Source organism: Mustela erminea, chromosome 3 (assembly GCF_009829155.1).
Source record: "Mustela erminea isolate mMusErm1 chromosome 3, mMusErm1.Pri, whole genome shotgun sequence".
In the NCBI taxonomy this organism is placed as follows: Eukaryota; Metazoa; Chordata; class Mammalia; order Carnivora; family Mustelidae; genus Mustela; species Mustela erminea.
This window is the reverse complement of record NC_045616.1, coordinates 156392760-156414355: the sequence shown is the minus strand read 5'-3', so window position 1 is coordinate 156414355 and position 21596 is coordinate 156392760. Positions and strand designations below refer to the sequence as shown.

General features: G+C 42.0%; 1 protein-coding gene across 1 annotated transcript in view; it reads left to right on the top strand.

Annotated features, from left to right (window-relative positions):
* The first annotated feature begins 4615 nt into the window (after positions 1–4615).
* The window catches only part of MARCHF6 (membrane associated ring-CH-type finger 6), an 82397-nt gene continuing 65416 nt past the window's right edge, over positions 4616–21596 (top strand). Inside the window, exon 1 of the mRNA XM_032337752.1 lies at positions 4616–4872. Within this exon, the coding sequence (XP_032193643.1) occupies positions 4854–4872 (19 nt within the window). The 5' untranslated portion in view covers positions 4616–4853. The remainder of the gene's footprint in view (positions 4873–21596) is intronic.

Here is a 21596-nt window from a genome sequence, read left to right as displayed (position 1 = left end):
ACTCAGCATGGGGCTCCCTGCTCAGCGGGAAGCCCCCTTCTCCTCCTCCTCCTGCCCCTCCCCCACCACTCCTGCTCTAGCTCTCTCTCAAATAAATAAGTAAAATTAAAAAAAAAACAAACAAAAATTTTTTCAAAACAAAATCATAAAAGGCCCTCTTGGGACAATTACAAAAACTTGAGGTTCTAGATAGTATTATGGGGTGCTAAGGATTTTAAAGGAGATTATTCTAACTCTGGGAGATACACCTTAACCTGTTCAGGGGCAGGATTGTTCAGACACATACTTCCAAATGATATGGAAAAGAAAAACTGTAATTAAAATACATATGGCTACATGTTAGTAATTGCTGAATCTAGGTTGAGGACAGATAGCTGCGCATTGTACCATTTCTTTACCTTTTCAGTATGTTTGAAAATATTCAGAATAGACATCTGAGAAAAAAAGGAACTGTGATCTTGAAGGCCTTTGTCTCAGCAACATTTTGGCTTAAATTGTGAAGGATTTTTACATGAATTTCATACCCAGATAATGTCAGTAAAACGAAACTCTTGGGACTCTACTTGATGGTTTGATTTGACTCATTGTACATCCTTGTTGAGAACATCTGTGTGAAATATTGAAATTGAACTTATTACAACCAAGAAGTGCAGCTGTAAAAGAACAGACCCATGAAGGTAATAATGTATGAGTGTTATTCAAGGTGAGCTATGATATGAATTCGTCTCTTCCTAAGAAAGGCCTTTATATACCTATTGTCATTCCAGCATCAGAAAGTATCTCCTGAAAAAGTATACTTAATTTATTCAGCCAATGTTTATTGACATGCTGTTGCATGTTAAGGGTTATGTTGGCCTCGAGGATCCATCGGTGAATGAAAAGTGACCAGTGAAGGACCACAGGCTACAGACCTCCGTAGGTACTAGGACAGGAGCAGCCTCCTTCATGCTGAAGTGCAGAGTTCTCTCAAGATTTTGCTTGCATACTCCCTCAAAAATTACGTATACCTTTATTTCTTGAACAATGAAATAATGTTCAGTTTTTGGTTAAATGGCGGCAAAAGATGTCATTATGTTATACAATTACCATTTTAAAATAAAATTGTTTCATCACCTTTTAAAAAATATCCTAAGTGTAGTTTATCATCTGTGTCTAGGAATTTCCATATCTGTAGTTTTTGTAGGGTGGTTTTGCTGTTACGTGAGTTCTTGCTCAAGGCATCTTGTGACATATATACACACATAAATAAACATACACATACATTTGGTTATGTTTATTGTGTGTAGCTCATGGTCCTTGTAAACTTATACAGGAAGGTTCTTTGAGGGCTGGTGTTATGGACTGAACTATGTCCTCCTAAAATTAATTTTTGAAGCCCTCAGTCCTGATATGACCATATTAGCAGATAGAGCCGTCAGGGAGGTAATTAACATTAAATGAGGTCATGTGGGTAGGGCCCTAATCCAGTAGGACAGCGGTCCTTGTAGGAGGAAGAAGAGACACCAGGGACACACACACAGAAGAAAGACCATGTGAGGGCATGCTGCAAGAAGGCAGCCATCTGCAAGCCAAGGGGAGAGGCCTTGGGAGAAACCAGCCTTGACCGCATCTTGACCTTGTACTCCCAGCCTCTAGGACTGTGACAAAAATCAATTCTTGTAGTTTAAGCTACCCAGTCTGTGCATTTTTTAATGGCAGCCCCAGCAGAGCAAGACAGCTAGGAAATAGTGCATTCCTCTAGAGGAAATCCACATCTGCTTCTACCAGGCGCTTGGGGCTCCCAGTGATCCAAGATCATTTTGAACTGAATTCACTGTCAGAGATTATTTGGTCACTGGGGTGATATAAGTTTGGGGTACAATCCGTGCCAGGCCTGGTTCATGGGTATCATCAGCAGACAACTTTTCCTAGATGTCTTGGAGGGGGTCAGATTTACTTCTGGCTCACCATTCCCCAGAGATAACAGGCCTATGGGCCTTGGGAAGAATCCTGGAGGAAGGTCCATTAACACAGTCTCGTGCTGGGCAGGTTCTGGGCTTCCATGATTTTGCTTGCTTCTGGAAGCTGTCAAAACACAAGCTCAAGTTTGCCTTGCTCAGCAGAGCATAAGTAACTTCCACGTTCCACTTACCTCTTGTCCTTAGATTTTGGCCCAATAATTTCCTTACTGTTTTTCTAAATGTGTAACAATATGTTTTTTATATTTCACCTTTTTAAAAAAATTCTATTTATTTATTTGACAGAGAGACACAGCAAGAGAGTGGACACAAGCAGGGGGAGTAGGAGAGGGAGAAGTAGGCTTCCCGCTGAGCTGTGAGCTGGATGCCGGGCTTGATCCCAGAACCCTGGGATCATGACCTGAGGCGAAGGCAGAGGCTTTAACCCACTGAGCCACCCAGGCGCCCCCCCTGAAAATATTTTTATATAATGTTGGTGTTCTCATTTGAAAACGGTGATTCTAACATAATGAGCATCTATTATTTTGTCCTCTCCTTTCTCAGGGGAAATGTTCCTTTCTCCACCTCAGTAATGTAGTTCAATGACAGTGTCCATGTTCTCACAAATCTTAGCTCTTTAGCACAATCATTTGGTTCAGGGATGGGCACCTACCTGGACCAATGACTTGTCCTTCCCTGGGACAAGTTAAAAAACTTGGCACTGAAGATCATTACCCCCTGCCCATCCGAGGGTGAGGCTGAAGATATAACCTTGAAAGCTACCGGTGGCCTTTTCTCCAGCCATGTGGAGGAAGCTGGCCTGACAGCATGAAACTCACATGCAGAGAGAAGCAGAATTTAGGGGTGGAGGCAGAGAGAGCGACGCTGGTTCTAGGAGTCCATCAAGCCCCCTGGACCACTACCCCATTACAATTTGTTCAAATCAACAGTACATTCCTCCAACATTGCCTGCAAGTTTAACTGGGTTCCTGTGAATGGCAACCAGGAGAATTGTGACTGTTTTATGTATCCTAAAAGGCTGTTGTGAGGACCAGTGCTTGGCACACAGCAGGACTCAACAAATGTTGGTTCCTTACTCTTATTTTTAACTTCCAAATGCTTTACGAAAAAACGCTGGGGCAATTCTCAATTCTACAAGTAATGTTTTTGAGCATCACTAAGTAAGACACTTAGAGATGAGAGGGAGCCCTCTACCCTACCACATACACACATTTCCCTCCAGTCCTACCTCAGCTCTGCTGTCCTGAGGTTCAGATACCTGCCCTGAAATATTACCAGTACTTCTCAGCCTGTCTCACAGAATCCCTCCCCCCTGTGCATACAACATGAGACTGGGTTTGGTGTTCCTGAACTGTGCCCCTGGTCTGAGCTCAGGGAGAAGTGTTCCACCACACGCCTTACAGGGGTGAGAGCTCATGTTGGGGTTGGGTGGGAGGGATGTGGGTTGGGGAATGAGCCTCCTTCAAATTCAGTTTCTCGGGAGAGAGTATCAGCATTTTTAAGTAAAAGCTTAAATGTGCTCAATTCTTAAGTTCAGGCCTTGGAATCAGTGGGTCTCCATTATCGTGTCAAGAATTTACCTTCCTACGTTGGGTAACGAGTGAAATCAGTCAAATCAGCGACATTAGTTTTCAAGGGCTGCTCTGATTTTTGGACTACGTTTCATCATTTGTATTCTAAATCTCATTCTGAGTTAGGAGGCCTGGAGGAGGGATCTTTCCAACTCCTTTAGTCACACAGATGGAAAAGGGATTGCTAGCATTCCGGAACCTATTTCTGCATATCATCTGCATATTGTTTCAAGTATTTGGGGGCGGAGTTTAGGTACATGTTTGCTTCTATTCGGGGCCTTTCTAAGCCGTGTTTTCTAAACAGAGCTTCATTTAAAGAAAGAGTGAAGCTACGGTGAGGAAAGGCGGACTACTGACGGAGGCAGAGGTCAGCCTCTCCCAAGGCCGAAGCAGGTCGGCTCCGGCCAGGCTGGCGTCCAGAATTCAATACACCAAATCCTGTTCGCCTCGGAACCGACTTCAAGTAGAGGTGGATGTTCCCATCTTCGGCCCAAGGGGTTTCCTGAAGTCCTTCCAACCAAACGCGGAAGCCTCCCCGGGAGGCGTTTTGGCGACGTCGACGCGCGTCCTCTAACATTTCAGGGCCGTTTCAGTACTTCTCGGAACGTGCCCCAGAACTCCCCGGGTGCCAAACAGAAACGCGCATTCCGGGGCCCACGCCAGGCACGCGGGACTTCAGCGTCTCGCGGCAAGAACAGGGGCGCCGAGCCCGTCTTCTCGCCCAGAAAATCCCTAAGCCTCCCAGGGACCGGCCTCCGTCGTGCACGGCGACCGGGGCCCTCGCGGCGCTCGCGGCCAGGCGCCTGCTCACGCTGCTCTTCACCGCCCCCCACCCCGCCCCCGGTGTGCGCCTCCTTTGTCGCGGTCCTCGGTGCCACCAGAGCTCGGCTCCCGCTCAGGTTTCCGCCCCGCCGCCCACAACACCACCGGGGTGGCCCAGAGCCGGGGGCTCGCAGCCCCACCCGCGCTCAGGGAGCTCAGCCCGCCCCGCCCGCGCGCCCGCCAGCGGCGGAAGTGACGGCGCGCGTCGTTGGGGCGCTCCCGCCCCTTCCGCCCGGCGCCCCGCCCAGGCCCGTCGGCTCCGCTCTCCCCGCCCCTCCCCCTCCCCTCTCACGTCCGCTTTCTGTCAGCCTGTCTCCCTATCCCTCTCCCCCTCTCTCCTTCCTTTCGCTTCCTCTCTCGCACCTGAGCACACGCACCTGCCCGGGCCCGGCTCCGCTCCCTCCTCCCTCCTCCCCCTCCCTCCCTCCCCGCCCCGGCCGGAAGGCTCGGGCCCCGGCCGCGGGAGCCTCGCGGCTGCGTCACCGCCGCCCCCCCAGACAAGATGGACACCGCCGAGGAAGGTAAGCGGCGGCGCCCGCGCCCTTGCACCGGCGCCTGGGTTCGGGCCAGGCCCGCGCCCCGGCCGCGGAGCTCGAGGCAGGCGGCGGCTCCCCACCCCCGATCCCCGGGCGGCGCGGCGAGGGGGGGGGCCCTTGCCTCGGGGCGGGGGCGCGCGGTGACAGCGGCGGGGCCGGCGCCTGAGGCCGTTTGCCCGCCGCGCTGGGCGCGAGGAGCGGCGGGCCGACGGGCCGCAGCGGGGAGCGAAAGGTGACCCCTCGGCGCCCCCCGCCGTTTCCCGCCGGTGCGCTCGGAGGGCGGGGATCCGCCGGGGTCGGGGGCTTCGGGCCGTGGGGATCCGGGCCGGCCTGGCCTCCGCGCCCCCTCTGTCCGCCCCCAGTCCCCGGGGGACACGCTGTGGTCGCTGCTCGAAGTATGGGGGCGAATTCCACGCCCTTTCCCCACCCGGTTTTGTCTCTCTTACTGTCGTTTCGCCTATTGCTGCCGTGCAGGCCCTACCCCCGACAACAAAACTTCTTTGTTGACTCTGAAACTTCGCGAAAAATGCCCCGCCAGGTGACGGCTGAATGCAGTGGACTGAGCCCCGCCGAAGAACCTCGCTCTCGGCCTCGCTGCTCCCAAATAACTTGCTCCCTAGACGGGGAAGAGTGGGGTCCAGCGGGGTTATTAGGAGGAGGGAGGTTGCCGAGGATTCTTTTGTTTTGGTCGTTGATCCTGCGTCGAGTCCCCGACACCAGTCAGCCGGGTTTTCTGTGCTTTGTTGTGTGAGCGCGTGTGTTTCGGACCTGGCTGAGCCCCGTCCTCCGAGTACGTCGGTGCAAACATCTGTTGAGTGTTGAAATGCGTTTGCGCGTCCACGGAAGGCGGGCTGGTCAAGCGCTCTTATCTTTGTGGAATCTGTCAAGTCATTTCGTGAGTCTGTAGACGGAATTAGTAAATTATCCCGTTTCCTGCTGGCTTGGTTATCCGTGAAGAGGCATTTATGCATCGGGTGTACTGATGTGTATGTCTTTCAGTCTCCATGGATTTTGATTCGGGTGGTTTTAGATGAAAATCGTCGAATACTGCCGTGGTGTGCAATAGTGAGTAATACAGGCTTGATATTGTCTGTGTATGTGATGGATTCGTAGATCTCAATGTCTTGTTTTTTAAAGAAGTCTGTCGTCAGTAAGAACTTCAGCGGTAAGGACGTGTGTGCGCGACGGTTTTCGGAGCACACTCACACGCGTTTACGCTTGCTCTTGCAGAGCAGCCCCAGCCGGTGGGGAGGTGGTAATATCTTTTACAGATGTGGAAACTCAGGCTTAGTTATTTTAACAGCTTGTTCAGGTGTCACACGCTAGTAAGAGATTTGAACCTAGATATTCTGATTATAAACAGAGTTTTCCTCTCATTGTGCTTCAGTTGTGTTTATTGTACACAGTGAGTGAAAGCTAGTCGCTGCAGGAGGCTCCCTTGGTAAAAATAGTAAAGTGAAACTGCTGAGGGGTTACGAATTACTTTGTTTTTGACAGATGGTCCGCGTGTAGATTTCTATCTGCATAGATTTCGGGTCATTTTGGATTCACATTTTAATGACTCAGTCTAGTAAGGCAAGTATTTATTTATTTATCACAATGTGAGCAGGCGTATTCCATTAAATTCTGTTTGAGCCTGGGTACTCATAGTACTTGCATACACACTTATGGTGCTATAGTTAGTGGAAACTCAGGAACTGCAGAATCTCAGAGTTTATATGGACTCATGAAAAAAAAGATTTTCAATGTACTTCTAATGCTTTTTTTCCTTGTAAAATTATAAGCAGGATAAGATACAGATGATTTTTCTTTAGTGGCTTGAACCCTGTTTCCTATTGAAATAACTATGAGCACGTGTGTATGACATTTATTTTGCTAAACACTTTATACACATCTTACTCAGTTCTCTCAACATTTTAAGGTAGGCAGTATCCACTCTTTATGGAGAGGAGATGGTGGGTTGGTATTATTAGTGACTTGCCTAACTTACAGGGAACAAGGTCAAAGGTAAGATTCAGACTTGGGTCTGTCAGACCCTGTTGTTAAAATAAAATAACTTATTTTTGTTGCTCCCTTTATAAGATGAATCATTTACAAATTTTGACAGAACCTTTTTTTTTGGCATTTGTTTCATGAAACTATTAGTCATGAAATGAAAGTGAATTTTAATACTTCTCATGCCCACTTTTGCTAAATTCCAAATCAGAAGACTTCTGAAATTTTCAAAATTAAATTTAAACTTAACTTGAAAAACCATTATAGAGGATTTCATGATAAAATGTAGAACAGCTTGGAAACAACTGCTCTGTTTGCTGAATTGGTTATTGCAGATTATTATTTTTTTTTCTTAAGGATTTTATTTATTTATTTGACAGATCACAAGTAGGCAGAGAGGCAGGCAGAGAGAGAGAGAGGAGGAAGCAGGTCCCCACTGAGCAGAGGGCTGGATGCGGGACTCAATCCCAGGACCCTGGGATGACCTGAGCCAAAGGCAGAGGCTTTAGCTCACTGACCCACCCAGGCACCCCTGCAGATTATTTCTTAAATTGAAAAAATACAGTTGGGTTTTTTTATGTGATTTCAAAAGAAGCAGGGTTTTGTTTTTTTTTTTTGGGGTAGGAGACAGTAAAAATGGAAGAAAATTATAAAAATATGTATAGAAAATTAAATTTAAAAATTTTTACCTATTAAAAACGCTGATAATACTTATTTTCCTATTTTTAAAATATGCTAATCTGAGCCAACAGACTAAGAATGTTATTAAAATACCAACCATACAAGTAGAGTGTAACTCTTCCCACTCTTAAAAATAGCATCTTGCTTTTCTCTAGAGGACTATATATGATATTATAATGCTGAGAATGTTTTGTATTTGTAGTAAACAATATTGAAATCGGTTAGAAAATTATTTGCCAGGTGGATTTTGGCCCTTCGTATTAAGTGTTTGTTAGATTTTAAAGGTGGTTGGTGTGTTAAATTTTATTTTTGTAAAATCAACAGGTTTATAATCCATTCTCATTACACAGGATACATGAATCATTCATGTTGTTTGTATGTAGTTTGTATGGGTGTAGATAGTTTATATAAACAGCTGTCATCAAATCTTTAAACTTCAGAGGATACCTTAGATATGCAGCTTCCTCATTTTATGGATTAGGAGTCTGATCCTGCAATGCGCTGAGATTTTTCAGTTTCAGGGAAAAAAATATGTCTTTTGCTCAAGGATATTCATTTTTTAGAAGGAAAGCACCACACTGTTGGAATAATGTTGGAAGCAAGTGTTGGTGTATGAAACCCTCATGAAGATATTAAATACATTTTGCATAGAGAATGTTCTCATTTCAGTCCAGTGATAGAGACCTGACTTTTTAAAAAAAAATTTGCTAAATTAGTCCTTACTGTAGCAAAATGTAATACAAAATCTCATCAGTAATTTTTTTATGGGGTACCAGAACACTTCTTCTTTATGCTTTATGAGACTCCCTAGGGAGGTATGGGGTTGAAGTGCCGTGCAGTTGATCATGTTCTGTACTTGCCATGGCAGAACCTGAGGTGGCATAGATTCGGAAGAGATGAGTTAAAGGGATGGGAAGTTGCCATAACCAGACAGCTAGTTATCATCTTTCTAGAACCACGTGGTCTTGCATGTCTGCTTTCAGACATGTCTGCTTCATTCTTCTCACCACGGATCACCTTTCACTGCTTTGGCATGCTTATGACCACCAAGCAGACATGGACTTATTTGACAAACGCTTATTGAGCACCTTATTGAGCCAGGCACTATTTTATGCTTTTGGGCTAGGCAGGGAACAGAACAGACAAAATCCCTTATTTCGTTGAGTTTACATTCTTTTTTTTTTTTTTTTTTTGTCTTTTGTCTTTTTGAGTTTACATTCTTTTGGCTTGGTAGGGGAGAAAGGGAAGACAAAAAAAAAATTATATAGTATAACTGGAAGGTTATAAATGCTGTGGAGAACAGTAAATCTGTAGGGATTAGGAGTGCCAGGATAGGAGGATGGTGCCGCAGTTTTAAATAAGACAGTAAAGGAAGGCCTCACCGAGAAGGAGCAAAGTAAGAGAGGGAATTAGACATACTCTGTGGGCAGTAGACATACACTGTAGCCAGTGTGAAATCTTTAAGATGGGAGTATGCCGGGAATGTTTAAGTAATAACCAGGAGACCAGTGGGAATGGAGTGAGTTAGTTGGGTAAAGAGTAAGTAAAATAAGAGGTCAGAGAGATCATGGGGCCAGGGGGAGTGTTGAAGGGGAGCAAGTATCTTATAAGACTTCTCTTCACTTCTACTTTTCTGAGGTAGGGTTTTGAGCAGAGGTGAGGCATTAATTGTCTTGCCATTCTGTTACTGGCTGTTTCCTTGAATATACCTCTTTCCCGACCCGCTTAATCTTAAATCCAAATTTCTGGTAGCTAGAATCTGATTGGCCCATGTTGGGTCAGGTGCCTGCCCATGATCCAGGTAGCTGGGTGGTGGTGGGGAAGATAGTGGAAGTGGAAGAATAAAAATCATGTCAAAAGGCACAAACTAGGGGCGCCTGGGTGGCTCAGTGGGTTAAGCCGCTGCCTTCGGCTCAGTCATGATCTCAGGGTCCTGGGATCGAGTCCCGCGTCGGGCTCTCTGCTCAGCAAGGAGCCTGCTTCCCTATCTCTCTCTCTCTCTGGCTGCCTCTCCATCTACTTGTGATTTCTCTCTGTCAAATTAATAAATAAAATCTTAAAAAAAAATAAAAGGCACAAACTAACAGTTATAAGGCCTGGAGATAATAGTATACAGCATGGTAACTATAGTTAATACTATCTTATATATTTGAAAGTTACTAAGAGAATAGATCTTAAAAGTTCTTACCACAAGAAAAAATTGCATGTGTGATATATTTAACTAGACTCATTGTGGTGATCATTTCACGATACATACATATGTTGAATCTGTGTCATACACTTGAAACTAATGTCATATGTCAGTTACATCTCAATAAAAAGAAAATGAATAAAAGTCATGAATGGCTACCTCCATTCTTGGTCAGGGCAGACATCCCAAAAGGTGTCTCTTCCAGTGTTGAACTAAATACCTTTTAGGTTGGAATGCTATGTATGAGTGATTAATGTGGGGCTTCCTGGGTATTATCTTCCAGACCAGGCTTATTTTTGTTGGGTTTTACCTCTCTCCTGTACGGAAGTGAAGATCGCTTATTTTTAGTGCAAAACAGGTAAAATGGAAAGAGTTCTTAAAAAGAGAACAGGAAGTAAAACCGCAAGGGAAAACTTACTAATTCAGATTATATTTTAGAATGCTTTCACACTGGGCAAGGCAAGATATATTACAGGAGTTTTAAGTTCAGGCAATGGAAATGGAAAGAACGAGAAAGAAACAACATCAGGTTAGAATTAATAGAATATAGTGATTGATGAGATGATAAAGGGGGGGAGGATTTGAAAATGATTTCTGCTGCAGTTTCGTTAGCTCTGAATGGGAAGAGAAATTCGGTTTTGGATATTGTATTTGTAATGGGTGCCATAACAAAGTAGCATAGACTAGGTGGCTTCCACAATAGAAAGTTACTTTCTCACAGTTCTTGAGACCAGAAGTTTGAGAACAAGATGTCTACAGGGCTGGTTTCTTCTGAGGCCTCTCTCCTGGGGTTGCAGATTTTTGTCTTCCTGTGTCTCTGTATGATTTTCTCTCTCTGCACGTCTGTGTCTTAATCTCTTTGTACAAAGGCACCTCATGTTGAATTAGGGCCCACCCTAATGACTTTATCTTTAACTTAATTATGTCTTTTAAAGATCTTGTCTACAAATACAGTCATTCTGAGGTTCTTGGGATTAAGACATCAATGTATGAGTTTTGGTGGGATGTTTGGGTGGCTTAGTCAGTTAAGAGTCTGCCTCTGGCTCAGGTCATGATCCCAGGGTCTCAGGGATCCTGGGATTGAGCCTGGGGTCATGGGCTCCCTGCTTAGCTACGTGTCTGCTTTTGCCTCTCCCTTTGCTCCTTCCCCCCACTTAAGCTTGAGTGCTTTCTTTCTGTAATAAGTAAAAAAAAACCCCATACATATACACACACATATATTGGTATATATATGAATTTTGGTGGAGCTGGTGGAAACAACACAATTCAGTACATAAGAGACGTGAGTTTTTGAAGGCTTGGAAGACATTGAAACATTTTCTGTATGCTCATTTCTTGGAACAATTTCATTATAGTCTTACTTTTCTCTCTCTTCTCTACCCCACTTGAGTATTCTTTAATGCTAGGTTAGTGAGGTGTAATTTACATGCAATCAGATTTAGCATTTTCACTGTAAAGTTCTATTATAGCACTTTGAGATAAAAGATTTGGAGATTCCTTGCTTTTTTTTTCTTCTCCATTTATCAGATATTGAATACTTGCTCTGTACTTAGGCCCTGTGTCAACTGTGTTTCTTGCGTGAATTTCATTTCCCCCATTCCTAGCCATTTCAGAGTTCCTTAGAGGCACTTTTTTTTTGTTTTTTTAAGATTTTATTTATTCATTTGACAGACAGAGATCACAAGTAGGCAGAGAGAGAGGAGGAAGCAGACTCCCCGCCGAGCAGAGAGCCCCATGCAGGGCTCGCTCGACCCTGGGACCATGACCCGAGCCGAGAAGGCAGAGAGGCTTTAACCCACTGAGCCACCCACACACCCGCTTAGAGGCACTTCTATTAAATGGATCAGTTTGAAGACCATTGCTTTTGGGATTCCTTTATACTTTTAAATACTCAAGACCCATAGGACTTTTGTTTATGTGGAGGATATCTTTTTAGTATATTAGAAATGAAAACAGAACTTTAAAAAATTTTTTAAATTTTATTTATTTTTAAAATATTTTGTTCATTTATTTGACAGAGAGAGATCACAAGTAGGCAGAGGGAGTGGGGGGAAGCAGGCTCCCTGCTGAGCAGAGAGCACAGTGCGGGGCTCAATCCCAGGACCCTGAGATCATGACCTGAGCTGAAGGCAGAGGCTTAACCCACTGAGCCACCGAAGTGCCCCAGAAATTTTTTTTTTTTTTTTTTAGATTTTATTTACTCATGAGAGAAAGAGAGAGAGAGAGAGAGAAAGAGGGGCAGAGGGAGACGCAGCAGAGCAGGGAGCATGATGTAGGACTTGATGCCAGGACCGTGGGATCATGACCTGAGCTGAAAGCAGACGCTTAACCGACTGAGCCACCCAGGCACCCAAAAAGAACTTTAAATGCAGTACATGTTAAGAAAAATAACTTTATGATAAACGTATTTTCCAAGACGAAAACTTTAGGGAGAAAAGTAGCATTGTTTCAATTTTTTGCAAATCTTTATGTCTGACTTGTTAGAAGACAGTTGGATTCCCATCTCTGCCCCTGTAGTTACTCTTGTGATATGTTTTGGTTAAAATGTATGAAGAAGATTGGGCTTGTTTACACAGATAATTTGAAAATGGGAGTTGTATTTTTAGGTAATTTTTTAAAAAAGATTTTATTTATTTGACAGAGATCACAAATAGTCAGAGAGGCAGGCAGAGAGAGAGAGAGAGAGAGAGAGAGGAGGAAGCAGGCCCCCTGCTGAGCAGAGAGCCTGATATGGGACTCGATCCTGGGACCCTGAGATCATGACCTGAGTTGAAGGCAGAGGCTTAACCCACTGAGCCACCCAGGCGCCCCTTTAGGTAATTTTTTATGTCCTCTGATACTATGCCAAAATTTGACAAGTGGTCGTTTATTTTTTTTTTCTTCTTCTTCTTCTTTTTAATTTAAAGTGGTATTTTCTTTAAGTGCTATTAATCTGAAAGCATACACATCACCTTTTAAAAATTAAATCAACTGGGGGCCTGGGTGACTCAGTGGGTTAAAATCCTCTGCCTTTGGCTTGGGTCATGATCTCTGGGTCCTGGAATTGAGCCCAGCATCGGGCTCTCTGCTCAGCAGGAAGCCTGCTTCCCCCTCTCTCTCTGCCTGCCTCTCTGCCTACTTGTGATCTGTCTGTCAAATAAATAAATAAAATCTTTAAAAAAAATTAAATCAACTTAAATTAAAATTCATTGGTTTGATGGGTCAGAATAGTCCAGAAATAGACTCATATATATGTGGACAGTTGATTTTTGACTAAAATACAAAAGCAGTTCCGTGGAGAAAGCATAGTTTTTCAGCAAATGGTGCTGGGATAATTAGCTGATCGTAGACAAAAAATTAACTTTGAGGCATACCTTTCACCATATACCAAAATTAACTCAGAGATGTTAGACCTAAATGAAAAACCTAACTGAAACTTTTAGAAGAAAATACAGGAGAAAACCTTTGTGATTTTGGGTTAGGCTAAGATTTCTTAGATAAAACATTAAAAGCATGATCTGTAAAAGAAGAAATTGATAAATTGGATGGCATCAAAATTCACAAGTTCTGCTCTTTTAAAGATACTGTTTGTAGAATGAAGACAGGCCACAGAATATGTTTGCAAAATGTCTATCTGATACTGGACTGTATAAAAAATTTTCAAAACTTAAAAAGAAAATGAATGACACAGTTTAAGAGAGGCCCAAAGATTTGGACACCACACCAGAGAATATATACATATGGTTTGTAAGCATATGAAAAGATGCTAAGCACCACCCGTGGTTAGTTACATGCAAATTAAAGCCATAGTGAAATGATTCACACCCACTAGGATGACTGTAATCAAAAAGAACCTACAGAGGAGAGGGAGAGAGAGAAGCAGACACCTTGCTGAACAGGGCACCCTGTGTGGGGCTCAATCCCAGGATCCCGAAATCATGACCTGAGCCACCGAGGCGCTCCCTCAGTGGAGCTGTTTTTAAAAATACATTGGTTTGTTTTTCAGTCATGCGTGGTTTTGTAACATCATGTGTGGTTTTGTAACATCATGTGTTGGTCTTTTGGTAGATAATCAGTCATTGAGTTATGCAGATCTTCCAAATGTTGATAGGTTTTATGTGTATTATAAAAGCTTACATTCCTTAACATCACTACCTGTCTCATCGAAAGGCCTTTTAGCAATTGGGGAAGCGGTCATGCTCATTGTGGTGAATACAGGTTTTCTAAAATCTTAATTTTTGCTTGAAACTTTGATTTTTATTATTGGCAGCAAATATTGTCAGTTTTCCTTGATTCCTAGGCTTACTTCATTCTTTTGTGATAAAATGTCTGTGGAATACTCAGATCTGTCTGAATAACTTGTTTTTGTTTTTCTTTTCAGTTTTTTTTTTAGCCATGGTAAAAATGATGTTTCAAAAACAAACATGATGTTTCTTGGGAGGAAAAAATAGTTCAATTGGTAACTGCAAAGAATTGTACAAAGTACTTTTTTTTGAGGCAAACATTGGTGTTGAGCTCAAGTCGAGGAGTGATCCCACACTCCCTGTATTTTCCAGTTCAAAACTTTTAGTTGGTTCTTTAAGTATTTTTTTTTGCAGTCTTGATCTAGTGAATAGACAGATGACACCCAGTAAGTTAAGCAGAGGAAGTTGAATTACTAAGCTATGGGAAGAAGGTAGCTAAAGAGATGTAAACAATACAGTAAAGGGTACCTGGGCAAGAAGGGAAGTATCCAAGTAGAGACAGACTCGGAAGAGGTAGGGCCACTCCTTACAGTTATGGTTTAGACACCAGTGGAGGAGTGTGGAGTTGTCCAGAGCTAGTCTGGGCTGGCAGGAGGCAACCCTCCAGGGTGCAGGAGAGTCAGAGGTGGTGGATGGGCATGTGGGGGGAGTTGGATACCACTGTTAGGTACAAGACCTGGTGTGTCTTATATTCTTGGTGTCTTGGATTCTTACCAGTAGGATTGTGAAAGGTGGTCATTACAACAAACCTACTGACAGTGCAGCAGGAGCCAGAAAATCACTTCCTCCTGTGTTGTCCCTCCAGTATCTTCTAGTGACAATTTTTTTTTTTTAAAGATTTATTTATTTATTCGACAGAGAGATAAAGAGAGCACAAGTAGGCAGAGTGGCAGGCAGAGGGAGAGGGAGAAGCAGGCTCTCCACTGAGCAGGGATCCTGATGCGGGGCTCCATCCCGGGATCCTGGGATCATGACCTGAGCTGAAGGCAACCACTTAACCAACTGAGCCACCCAGGTGCCCCACGAATTTGTTTATAAAAAAATGTTTTGAGTTCAGTACCTGATGAGGTACTGAAGGAGAGATTTGGAACTGAGGTGAAATAAGCTGATACCTGGCACACTGTTCCTGTAATTGTTGGGAGCCACTGCCTGTGCTGCAGAACTCGGGGATGCCCACTGCTCCTGGCCAAATCACCACAAGAGGTGCCTGGCTGGCTCATTTGGAAGAGCATGTGACTCTTGATCTCAGGTATGTGAGTTCAAGCCCCACATCGGGTGTAGAAATTACTAAATAAATAAAACTTGAAAAAGAAAAAAAGAATCACCACCAGGATCTCTGTAACTACTGCAGGAGTTCAAAGCATTTGCAGTTAGCTGCCACTGCTGTTTTTAGAGCCAGAAATAGAAAATGGCTTCACCTTTTCCCACAAAAGTGCTCCCTTTGATTCAGTGCAACTCAAGCCTAGTCAGCAAAGAGGCCAAAAAAATGTAGTTTTCAGGCTTCTAGGAGCAACAGTACAGGTGAGTGTTAAGTTTGTAATTACCAGTAATCTGGAGAGAGAGGATACATGTAGAATTGGGACTTTATGTTTGCAAGGCCTAATTAGCACATGCGTATTTTTTTTATAGGTAGTTTTTTCTTGTAGTTGTGAAAGTAGCGATGAAGCACTAGAAACTTGGGGAGAGAAGGCATGAAAATCACCATGTTCTTATCTGACCAATTATAATGGCTGTTTTTTTGGTATTTTCTCTTTTAGGCTATTTTGATGATTTTACCTAGTAGGAAGTACAGTGTGTATTCTATTCATTCTTTATTTTTACTTTGCTTATTTAGCAGGGATTTTTTTCATGTTCTGTGTAATCAGTGTACCACAATTTAGATCCCCCCTCGCCTGGTTTGGGATATGTAGGTTATTTACAGACATTTTGAATAATAGTTTTCACTCATAGATTCTTAATATTTACTTACTGTGATCATAGCTACTAACTGTAAAAGTTTTTGTTGGTAATCGGATACTAGAAATCCTTGTGACTTCAGCCAAATGAGTCAAAGCCAGCAGTAGCCGTCATGATTCATGTTAATGGTTTACCCTTGATAGGCTGTGATCAAAATGGCACTTTGCCTCTGTCCTTTACTTCCTCAAAGCCATAGCCCTGTTCTAGCCATGAGCGAAACATAAGACCAATTCTGTGAGGGGGCATCTTACAAGGTGCCTGACCAGTACTCCTTAAAATGACCAAAGTCATCAAAAACAAGGAAAGCCTGAAAAACTGCCAGAGTCAAGAGAAACTGTCTTAGCCAAGCTAGGAAGACATGACAACTAAATGTCAGGTGGATTTTGAAACAACAAAAAAAGGACATTAGGTGAAGACTAAGGAAATCTGAATCAACTGGGTTTTAGTTAATGATACGTGAATGTTGGCTCATTAAGTTTAACAAAAATACCATGCTAATGTGGATGTTAATAATAGGGGATACTGGGCACTGTGTGTATGGGAAAACTGCACTATTTTTTCAGATTTTCTGTAAATATAAAATTGTTCTGAAAAATAGTGTACTACTAATAATTGAACAGTCCTTTGTTTATTGAATTATCACCAGAAGGATAATTACCAGAAGGAATTTGCATACACTTTGAAATCTAATGTGGAAAAACTTTCAAGGTAGATAGTGACCTAAAAATTATGACATATACCCAAAGTTTTTAGGATTTTTTTTCTTCTTTTTTTTCATAGTTGGTACTTAGGACATATTTGGTGAGCTGAATTGTTGGCTAGAAGAACTGGTAGCATGAGCCAAACCCCCGTGGGTGTGGACTTCCAACAGCTGGTTCCAACTTGAGAACCTGCTCTTACTGGTTGTTCTTTTCTCCTCCCTCTTTTCCTGGGCAGTCTCCATACTCCGGCACTAAGGATTTGAGATTTTTCATTAAAACATACAAGCAAACAAACAAAAAAACCTTTATATTTATTGAGCTCTAGACACTGTGCTAGGAACTTATAAAAAAGGTATGCCTTGTGAAGATATTAGGTATTCAAATAAAGTGACAAAAGTTTCCACAGGATTAAACAGAAGAAATTTGCTTTCGAAAAGCAGGAGGAGCCTAGAGAGCTGGAGGTGGGAAAAAGCGAGGGAAAAAGCGAAGCAAAGCAGGAAGAGTTGCTTTACTGTTTCTAAGTTGATTTGCATTAATAACAAGTGCAATGCTTTTATTTTTACCTGAGAGAGATTTGTAATTTACTGCATGTAAATCTAGCAGGAACCTTATCCTACCTCAAAACTTCATTATTTTGGTTTTAGTAAAGGGCCTCAGACTGCGCCTTTTGTAGATAGTCTTCTTTTATAACCCTGGTGGTGTTACTCTGTTGAGGTTTTAGGTGGCGGGATTGGTCTTCATATACAAAATAGGTTTATTCTCTCATTGACTTTCTGTGTTGGTAGTAGTTGTGCTTGTTTTAGTCCCCCCTGCCCACCCCCAAGCTGCTGAGACTATGAAACAGGATAGGCTAATTTATGTCTTTGTTACAAACCTACCAAAACCTCAGCAGCTTAAAGCAACAAAAGGTTCCTTTCTCACCGAATATTAGGTCTACTGCAGGCTAGGGGGAGATGCTGCTAACTCGGGTCACTTACAGACCTAGATTGGTGGAGACTTTGGGTGTGTTTTCTTCCACAATCATTGAGGCAGGAAAATGTAGTTTGATGTGTTGTGTTCACTGGCTTCCAGAGTTTTCTACCCAGGAGTGATATACGTTACTGTAGTTTGTATTTCATTGACTGAAGCAAGTTGCATGTTCGTATCTAATTTCCGAAGTGGCAGGGAAGTGCAGTCCTGCTATGAATCCAGAAAACGGAATGCCAGAAATACTTGATGTCCAGGGGTAATGATTTCCTCCGCAGTCCCTAACAGCATTAATTCTTATCTGGCTGGATGAAATTAATGTGCTTATTGGGATACATTTCAGTATACAACTTCATTAGTGAGGAGAACAATAGTTTCTTTTCATGTCATTATCTTTTCTCATTTGTTCTTATATGTCTATTTAGACAGTCTTTAGAAGTGTTTTTAAAATTAAACTGTAATGTAAATATAGTAAAATTACCTTATTTAATGTTCATGAGGTTTTTGTTCTTGTTTTGGTCTGGGATAGTTTGATTTTTTATTTTAATTCCAGTGCAGTTAACATACAGTGTTACGTTAGTTTCAGATGCACAATATAATGATTCAGCAGTTCCATATACTATCACTCAGTGCTCATCAGGGTAAGTGGACTTTTAATCCCCTTCACCTATTTCACCAGTTCCCCTGCCCACCTCCCCTCTGGTAACCATCTGTTTGTTCTCCTATAGTTAAGAGTCGGTTTTTTGGTTTCTCTCTCTCTTTTTTTCCCTTTTATTCATTTCTTTTGTTTCTTAAATTCACATATGAGTGAAATCATATATTTCTTTCTCTGACTTACTTTGTTTAGCATTATAGTCTGTAGCTCTAGCCATGTGGTTACAAATGGCAAGATTTCATTCTTTTTTATGGCTGAATAATACTCCATTGTATATGTGTGTGTTAGACACACACGTCTTATATTTTTATATAAAAATATTTTTATATATACACACATCACATATATATGTATATATATATCCTTTACCCATCTATCGATGGTAGTGTTTGTGAGTTTTTGACAAATGCATACAGTCATGTAGCTAGCACGTTCAAGAGGTGGACTAGTTCATCCACCTCTCAAATATCCCTCTTCCCTTTTGTGATCACTCCCACCCCCAGACCCTAGCAGCCACTCATGTATTTCTATCTTTGTAGTTTTACCTTTTTCAGACGTCATAAATGGAATCATCTAGTATGTAGTTTTTTAAGTCTGGCTTCTTTTGCTTAACATATAATGCATTTGAGATTTATTCACCTTGTTGTATGTACAGTATTTCATTCCTTTTTGTTGCTTAATAGTATTCTTTTGTAAAAAAGAATATTGAATGTACCACAGTTTATTCTCTAGTTGTGGAATGCTGTGATTGGTTGTTTCCATTTTGAGGAAATTATGATTGAAGCCATTATACAAATTTATATGGGTTTTTGTATAAGCATAAGTTTTCATTTGACTAAGTTAAATACCTAGGAATAGGATTGCTGCTGCATATGATGAGTGTTTTTTTTTTCCTTTTATAATTTTAATCAGTATGTAGTGGTATCAAACTGTGACTTAAAATTTTTATGGCAAAATATACATAACAAAATTTACCATTCTAACCATTTTTTAAGTGTACAATTCACTGGCATTAAATATAGTCACACTGTTATGTGTGTACAATTCACTGGCATTAAATATAGTCACACTGTTATGCAACCATCACCATCCTATTGTGATTTTAATTTGCACTTTGCTAATGACCTAAGCATTTTTTCATTTGTATACTTTCTTTGGTGAAGTATCTGTTCAAATCTTTGACTGATTTTTTAATTTTTTTGACTTTTTTCCTATTGTTAAGACCCCATTTAATAAGCTGGACAAAGGACTTAGAAAATTCACATAGAAAGAGAATTTGTGATAAGATTAAAAAAAATGTTGACTTCACTCATCATTAGCTGCTGTACTACCTAGTTATTTCACCTTTTTTTTTTATTTTTAAAGATTTTATTTATTTGACAGAGAGAGAAGTCACAAGTAGGCAGAGAGGCAGGCAGAGAGAGAAAGGGGAGAAAGCGGGCTCTCTGCGACGTGGGGCTCGATCCCAGGACCCTGGGATCATGACCTGAGTCGAAGGCAGAGGCTTTAACCCACTGAGCCACCCAGTGCCCCTAGTTATTTTACCTTTATATTTCAGTGGTGTAATGTGTTTTGCCAGAGGGAGCAGCCTACTATCCAAATGGAAGAATATTACAAAGTTGGAAGAGTAGATAGAAAATATGTATAGAATATTGACATTAAATTGTGGAAAAAATAAAAACATTCAAACAAAGATCATACAACCAAGTTGGACGAATGAGCAAGTTAGAGGGAATACTCTTTTGTAATTGACGGTTATATTTGAATCATTTCCTCATTAACTTCTTTGATAATGTAGTTGGGCCTCAGTAACTGAAATAGAGTCAGCTAATCTAGGTCTGCTTCCCCTCCTGGCCTTGGCTGCTAGAGGTGATGTTGGGGCCTCATTTTTTTCCCCCTGTGGTATTTGGCTGGGGTACAGAAGCATTTATTGTCTAAAAATTTCCTGTCTTGCTAAGTTGCCTCTTTCCTGGTCTTTGGCTTTTTTGGGATAAGTTTATCTGTTCCATTGGTGTTTTCAGGTTGTCAGCTTCTCCATTTCTACCACCAGTCCCCAGGATACCTGAAGGAAAAAACCCCAGAGAACTCACTGGGTATGATTCCTTGGGTCACCAGTTCCCTTGCTGCTCTGGCTTTTCTTCACTTTTTTAGAATCTTCTTCTGTTTATATATAATGTCCTGGGCTTTTGGCTGTGCTTGGTTGTACTTGGCAGGAAGTATAGGGAGAAGCGTGTCGATTTCATCTGGGCCATTCTCTTCAATCCTCTTGTAGTCTCTACTGCCTCTTTCCTAACTACAATGCTGACTTCTAATAAGTGTTAGTTTTTCCTGTTTGTGAACATTTATTTATTTATTTTAAAGATTTTATTTATTCATTAGAGAGAGAGAGCACAAGCAGAGGGAGAGGGAAAAGCAGACTCCCTGCTGAGCTGGGAGCCTGATGCGGGGCTCAATCCCAGGACCCTGAAATCATGACCTGAGCTGAAGGCAGACTCTCAACCGATTGAGCCACCCAGGCACCCCAACTTTTTTGAAGTTTTTCATGTGGAATAGGTATTCTTTGTGTCTGAATTCTTTCTGTGTGTGTGTGTGTGTGTGTGTGTGTGTGAGAGAGAGAGAGAGAGAGTTATCACTGAATATCACTATGCAATAAATACATTGTGGTTGTAGTTTTAGTTGGTTTATTCTCATTGTGATGTTGTATTAAAATTTATCCATTCTACTGTTGATAGACACTTTAGTAGTTTCCATTTTGGAGGTGGAGCTTAACACATAGGTCCTGAACCCAAAACCCTGAGATCAGGACCTGAGCTGAGATCAAGAGTCGGATGGTCAACCCACTGAGCCACTCAGGTAGCCCGAATTTTGGAGGTATTTTTATGAAATAGTGCTGCTGTGAACGTTCTTGTACATGTCTTTGTAAGTTTATAAGGAAACTATAATTTTAATATTAGGGTGTGAGCAAAATAATACAAAAGTATATGCTGTGGACATGATACATATATAAAATGTGTATTTCCCCCAAAACTGATCCACAAAGTCAACAACTTAACATAAAGTTAACATAAAGTTAATAGTTTATGTATCCTTCCAGGAAAAATGGTTAGCTCTGTATACCTATGGTTTGTTCCAGATTTTTCCACTGGAACATGGATTGGCAGGGAAGAAGCTTCCATTCCTTCCTAGTCCACAGAGAGACTGGCTAAGGAAATTTTGTTGAGAATATAGAGTGAGAGCAGGTGCAGTCTTTCACTTTGGCCACTTTTCCCAGCTTCCAGTTTCCCAGTAAGGTATGATTCTGCCCATGGCACAGTCTAAGCTGGGGTTGGGGCCTGCTAAAT